This window comes from Heptranchias perlo, chromosome 2 (assembly GCF_035084215.1).
Source record: "Heptranchias perlo isolate sHepPer1 chromosome 2, sHepPer1.hap1, whole genome shotgun sequence".
Classification (NCBI taxonomy): Eukaryota; Metazoa; Chordata; class Chondrichthyes; order Hexanchiformes; family Hexanchidae; genus Heptranchias; species Heptranchias perlo.
Genome location: NC_090326.1, coordinates 82,154,760 through 82,162,067, shown reverse-complemented (window position 1 = coordinate 82,162,067; position 7,308 = coordinate 82,154,760). Strand labels below are relative to the sequence as shown.

At 39.1% G+C, this 7,308-nt stretch overlaps 1 protein-coding gene across 1 annotated transcript; it reads right to left on the bottom strand.

Annotated features, from left to right (window-relative positions):
- Positions 1-2,865: 2,865 nt before the first annotated feature.
- Positions 2,866-5,518, bottom strand: LOC137333957 (twist-related protein-like). Its single transcript, XM_067998325.1, has 2 exons — positions 4,833-5,518; positions 2,866-4,158 (listed from the first exon to the last, which is right to left on the bottom strand). The coding sequence occupies exon 1, from the start codon at positions 5,351-5,353 to the stop codon at positions 4,853-4,855; it is 501 nt and encodes a 166-aa protein (XP_067854426.1). The 5' UTR covers positions 5,354-5,518; the 3' UTR covers positions 2,866-4,158; positions 4,833-4,852.
- Between the last annotated feature and the right edge of the window lie 1,790 nt (positions 5,519-7,308).

Genomic DNA, 7,308 nt, shown 5'->3' with positions numbered 1-7,308 from the left:
ACATCTGGGAATTCCATGGATGCCTTAAAACTCTAATCACACACCTTCACAGGAAAGTTGCTTCATTTTAATTTTAAAAGTCACACTTAAGGACAACAAATATTAGTTTAGTACAGTTTATGAATCGAGGGAAACTCATTTTTTGCATGTGTGTCTGTGGGGGAGAGGCACATGTTAACGGTTAATATCTTCAGTAGCTCGTGTTGTTTGCACACAGACCTCAGGTGAAGAATACGATTTGTATTTTTTATAACGTGTTTTTTCTCTCCACCTTTTTAGTTGTTGTTTAAATTGTTGATGAGATGGAATGAAAGAAGAAAAAGTCTTACATCATTTTATTGGGACAAACGTTCACTTCAGAGGATTCCTGGGCAGCACTTCAAGTGAAATCATGTGCCTTGGAAGAATTCGATACTGTACAAGGTCAGAATATCTGCCAAAGCCGAGAGTTTGCAGAGCACCACGCGGTTCAAAAGCCCATCCAAACCCTGCCTTTAATAACACTCAAATCTACGGTTTACAAAAGAATTTTCCTTTTAAATTTTTTTTATTGCTGTGGCATTTGCGAAATATGGCTTTGGCAGTGTTTCTAAATAGCACGCGGTGTTGTCATATTTATTGATCACCCGCAAGCAGCAGCGTTCTGTCATTGAGAACCAAAACTCTGCAAAGCCAATGTCCTGAAAGATAATGCTGATCTGGACCCAATAACGTGTGTACGCTCGTCGCGTTGCACAACTTGCTGACATTCTGGCGGGCATTTCTTCAATGAGTTGGCTCTGCTTTAATCACTTTTGGCGCGGATGCAAGTCAACAGAGGATCGAATGAAAGTGCAAGCTGCTAACTGTCCCCGCAAGCCTTGCAAAAATTGTATGCTCATCATTTGTTTTCAAGTTGAAATTATTTGGTGGATCATTTAAAATATTACAGTTACGTATTCGCTCAGGGAAATGCAGGGCGGAGGAGTTATTCATTAAACAATAATAAATTTCCCCATTCGAACACTGGTCAGCTAGAGATTTATCAAAATAATGACTGGAACATTTTACTGCACAATACAAATTGCAGCTCCCTCTGGCAGTACAGACAAATCACAAAAAGCTCCAAAACTACCGAGGTAGGCTTTGTATGCATCCATATTTTGAAGTAGAATTGCCTTCAGGGGTAAAGAGTCCTGTAGTATACAGCGAGGTTCAATGGAATGTTCATACGGCCTTGTAAAATCTGGTTTTAAACCCACAAATGCGGCTGGACCGCCGTCCTCTAATCTAGTGGGACCCATAAGCAGTAGCAATTCATATTTGAACCAATACATAACCCTTTTAATTGTAAATCAAGCCGCAGTCACTCATTTTTGTAAAAGACTTGCTTAAACATAGGTTCGTTGGATTTTTAAAAAAAGATATCGACCCTTTTATTGCTTTTCTTTTCTTTTGATAACCCCCCTCTCCCACTCCTCAAGGACTGACTTTTAAGAGGATTCATAAGGATCTTAAAACGCGTCTGAGAAAATGAAACGTTTGTGGAGGCCGAGTTATGAGACTTTGAATGAAATCTGCCCAGGCACAGAGATGGAATAGTACAGTGGCCTTTAATTGTGACCCCGAGATCTCCCCCATGTACAATACAGTGCAGTGTGATGTCCGGTTTTCCAGGGCACACACTCATTGCATTACTCTGGTTTCCAATTTCAATATCATGAAAACATATTCAGAAGGGGAAAAATCCCCTTCACCGATTCAAAATGATTAAAGATTAAATCAACATTCGGTTTAGTGCAGCCGTTGAGAATTGTCTTCTGAAATTAACTTTAGCACATTAAATGTCGTATAAACACTTTTGTGGCATGGGTGGTTGACAGAAATTTAGTGCGGGTTATATTTTCATCAGTTTTTTTGGTTGAAATTCAGCCTTTGGGCCTACAAACGGGGGAGGGGAGAGGATTCGGTGCAGCTTTAAAAGTGTGACGGAATGTAGATCTCTGGACAGGTCTTTGATGTGTGATGAAATGTCAAAGACAGACGAACAGCAATTGATGCCGAAGCCATATAAAATCGAGCCGTGGAACTCACATTCCCAGGATCGACAGGAATGTGGGAATTACTGTATCCACAATAACTCAAACCTACCACTTTAATCTCGACTTGAGCCTAATTCATTGCTTTCTCCCTTTACATGCATGCATATACTTTATCATATAGATGTAACATTTAATACCAAACTATTTAAACCTTGTTCAAACGTGATCAAACCGAGAAAGAAAACAAGCTTGATTCGGGTACCATTTACATTATCTTGGCAAACAGCAATGAATAAAATGAAATAGAAAACCCCTTTTAAGATAAAAATGCGCTATGTATTAAACCTTTTGATATTTCAGTTAAAGCAGACAAGAACGAATGTTGTAAAGGAATTAAATACCTCGACATCCAATCCATCAATAAGAAAGCAAAGTAAGGCAATCCCCCTATGTGGTAATATCTAGAGCAAGAGTAAAATTACAAAAACATTTCAGTTACACATTACCACTGGCACGCTCTTTATTGGAAAAGTCGAGGGCTGTAAGAAAGTAGCAGTAGTGTCAGCTCGCCTGCTCCAATTGCTTTCTTCGTCTATTAAGTGCAGGGTTTGTTATGTTAGACCATTTGGAATAACGCTTCGGTAAGCCAAACCTCTACGCCTTTGTACAGAAACACTCTTCGAATGTGGAAAACGTTAAACTGAATTTGGAGACATGCAAACTTTAAAATCTGATTTTGTGCGCACAGATTAACAGAAGCAAAATGAAAGAGGCTTTCTGGATTAGAAAGCTAAATCACATAAACATCTTATTTCATTACCAGCGACGTAAATAAGGTGGATTTTTTTTATTCTGCTGTTTGGGTAGTTAAAGAAAACAATATCCGTATTGTACAATTCGTTCCAAACAAGTATTTCATATTAACATATTGATATGATAACCTATGTTGTGCCTAAAGAATTCGTCCACTCAGTTATTGAGAATTCTGCACCTAATTTCCCTTCAAAGCGGTTACTTTGTCACGTGCTTTTAAGATGTATGGGTATTTCTGTTCCACGGTACAATATGCAAATATCAGTCTATGTAAGGTAGCTATAATTTACCAATATCTCATGAATTAACGAACTGGCTTCATGCAGATATACAAACAAAAAGCAGGAGCGAACCGCTCTTTTGGTCTTCTTTTCACAGCTCGTAGTTATCTCCAAGCAAGCACTGCAGTATTAACATGAATCCAGATCTTGAAAGCGACATAACATTGCTGTGCATGTTTTTAATTACAGCCCTCTAAAAGGTCAATAATGAGCCCGTGTTAAACGGTGTTAAGGCATTCCCTCTCATTCTAGCTCACTCGCCTTTGTCTGTCAGTAGCCGTTCTGTTTGTCTTTTCTGCACCGTTTGTTTGTTAGATTCCACTCTCTCCTGGGGGTCGTTACAACTTACTACAAACAGCTATTCATCATCAAGTTTACCCCTTAAGTAGCAACCAAATTATACCGTAAAATAGCCTTATTTGTATATATATGCATATAACTTTGCCTTAAAGTTCAGATCATAGGTATTTATTGCAGAAAATATACAAAGGTATTTACAAAACAATCACAAAAATATGAATGCATTTAGACACCAGATCTATATGCATTGAGACATGGCACATTAATAAATAAATAAATGTTTCTCAAGAGAGGAAAGACTAACCAACTGCATTTTGCATAACAGTTTGGTCCATTTTCTATAAACTCATTGTCACTCTAGACCTGTTCACCGTAGCAGTTTTGGAAAAACAAAATAAAATAATTCAACTTTCCTGCGTCCTCAATAGCAGATATAGACATGATTGTTGAAGGCATGCATAGTAAAGGAAGGAAGGAGTTCCAACAACATTCATCGTCAGGATAAAATGATGCAAATGGCAAAATACACCTCAGATGTACAAATGATTGTATAGCCGCACAATTGGATGGGTCAGCGTCCATGGCTCGTTTTCTGTAAGTGCTCCCCACGCCCTTTCCATTAGTTTTTTAAAAAACTTTTCTCTCATTATCCATCAGTGGCAAGGATCAACGTGTATAAGTATCCAGACGTCAGACTCTGTTGTCTGTCCAGCCGTTGGCCCTTTGTGGCAAATCTTTTTCACCTAGGAAAACAGCAACAGATTACACTGAGATTAGCGAGCCAAAGGACGACTGTTTTTGGCACCTCTACTTGTCAGTAGGAGGGTGGGGGGATAAACCCCGTTCAGATCCCCATGGATCCTGAGGTTGTGAATCTTATATTTTTAACCTTTCTCGCTCTTTGGCATTCTGAAGTAGACTCTTTCACCCAATGATGGTTTTGGACTGTGGGTTGGAAATTGGTCTAGAGAAAGGACAGAAAGTGAAAGTTGTTGAATTCATTATAGACAAAGATGGTGGGGTAACTTTGAACTAGAAGTGAAGAAGTGAAGAGGATAGTTAATTGGTGAGAAGTGGAGATTCGTGTGGGACGTACAGAAGGAAAAAGAGGAAAGAAGGAACGGAAACCTAGAAAACAAGAGGAAGGGAGCAAGTGAAAACCTGAATTAATAATATGAAAAAAACCCAGCAAGAATGGGAAACATTAATCGTGGTTACCAAAATAAATCAGTAGGGAAACATTTTGAAAATGGTGCATTTGGATTTAAATGTCCCGCTGAATTTTCATTTTAATGACAATAAAACCAATCTGGATATACACGGGACATGAAGCTCTGCTTTACCTTTACTGGCGATCTAATAAGTATTATATTATTTGTAAAGCACATTTAATAAACTATGCCAAGTTGATGCGTACCTTTGTCGTAAGGGTAGCTGCTAGTGTGATGCGGACATGGACCAGGCTCCCTCCATCCTCCACACTGAGAAAGCGTAACTGAGTCTCTCGTGTGCCACATAACTGCAGCTCGACATTTTGTTGTCCAGCTCATCGCTTTGTAAGACCTGGTAAAGGAAATCGATGTACCTCGCTGCGAGTTTGAGGGTCTGGATTTTGCTCAGTTTGTCTGATGGCAGGGTCGGGATGATTTTGCGCAGGGCAGAGAAGGCTTCGTTGAGGGATTGCGTCCTCTGACGCTCCCTTACATTGGCCATGACCCTTTGGGTTTGCAGTTCTTCGAAGGACTGGGGGCTACCGTCCGTCTTCTTGCCCCTTTTCCCTGACGCTGGGCTGTCTGTTTCCTCTCCAGATTTTCTGCTCGGTCGCCTCTTTCTGACACTTTTTTTCTGCTGCCTGTCCCCTTCGTCCTCACTGTTGCTCAGGCTCTCTACTGGAGAGACTGGGGAGTTTTCTTCGTCCTGCATGATTGCTTCTAACATCGGTTTAAACAAATGAAAGGATATAATATTGAGATATCCCGCTGGCGGCCGCGATTCGGTTATACAGGTCTACTTAATATAATGAATTATCAAAGGAAGCTGAACTTATCCAAACGATGATCTCTGAGAAACTGGTCTGAGTTACACGAAAGTTTTCAGAGGGGTAATATAGCTCTGGGTGTCTGGGTCTTTTGGGAGATCGACCTGATTGGCTAATATGAATTTCCATCACTAAATGAGGTGGAGCCTTGTTGCAAAGGGCCATCAGTTAACAGATCTACTGCAGAAAATATTTTAAACACGGGTTCTAAAGCGGCTAGTCGCGTCATCTTTCCACAGAGAAGATTCTTTAAAAGGAAAACACTTGACATTTGCATATCAATTCAATGAATGATTATTTATTAGATAAGACTTTTCATATATGTCCGGACCTCTATTTTGCTGATTGCTATTGCTTTTAGAGTATTGATTTGTATTACGGACGGGTTCATAGCATTATGTGCAGTGTTTTTATAAGTTGTACATAAAGCAGATGAGAAACGATTCTGGGCGGTGTTTGCTGTAAAGATGTTAGGTTACTTCAAAGGACAACGTGTGTTTAAGACAAATTTATCAACAGGCTTGAGGACGTTGGTCGAAAATAAAGAAATCCGAAGATAAACCATGAAGCGTTGACGGCTCATGCAACATAAAACTAACTCAGACTCTTGCTAGTTGACATTTATATTTTCCATCTTCTGGTTGAGTATCATCTTTAATAGTTCAATGGTAAGTTATTCCCTTCCCCCAAGCACTGCATTGGTATCAAATACATTCCATTTAATTCCTGCAATTAATGGAAAACGATACACGCACTTCACCCGAACTCCAGTTTTAAAAAAATCTATAGAGAGATGCTTTTAAATTCTCCTTTGGATTAACGAAAGCATCATCTATCTACAAAAAAAACCCTTTCCCTCAATACGGTGGTAGATAAACTAAAGTACCATCGTACATCTGCACATCGAGGTGTAAATTTGCGACGTGCATTGGTATATAAAATGTACCCGAGGGTGAGGTGATTGTGTCTGCTAGTTGCATGCATATAGAAGAAGGAAGACAATTAATTGAAAAGCAAAAATGAAATAAATAAGTTGCTAAAAATGAAAAGGATAATAAGTTAATTACGTAAATCGCAACAAGAACCAACTTAACGCAAAGTGAGTTAATTGATCCATTAATTAAGGGAAGAAGGGATGAGCTAGCGAGGAGAGTTAGCCAGAACAAATAAAAAGATAACATCAAGCAGAGACAGAAATGACTAAAACTGCAAAAGCTGAGAGCACATGGTTGTCAAAAACCTAATATACCCCGGATTTGGAGCACTCCAAAAACTGGACCCAAAGTAGTGCATATTTTAAATACATGATGCAGAAACGATACCTGTGCAGTACTATTACTTTCACTGAATGCTTTCATTGAAATCCCCAGCCGGATACATCAACTTTGTTCCTTCAGGGATAGGGAGTTCTAGTGCAAAGCTCCAGACACAGCAGGATCTCCGAGCAACAGTCAAACTGTGAGGCCCAAATGCAACATAAACATCACCTGGTGAGAGAAAAAGAGGAAAACCATCCAAGAACAGCACATATAACGGTTTAATGTGAGCTGGTGCCGTTTAAAGTTGCCTATATGGTGCGTCATTAATCGTAGTCAGTATTTCTAAATGACCAATAGTAATTGTTCACCAGGGCATTGACCTTCTCCTGTGTAACTGCTTCGTTTTAATCAAACAAAATAGCCCTTGGTGTGTTAGGAGGATTAAAAAAGATATATATTCACACAGATATACGTACACACATGTTACATAGGTAATGATTTAGTATATTCATCTGTGAAAATGCAAATTTTCGATTTAGTAACTGCATTTATTTATATATTTCCAATTTGACTGGATAATATTCCATTCTAAATAA

Excerpts from the sequence above, each read along its gene's own strand:
- LOC137333957 (XM_067998325.1), bottom strand. The coding sequence starts at position 5,353 with ATGTTAGAAGCAATCATGCAGGACGAAGAAAACTCCCCAGTCTCTCCA.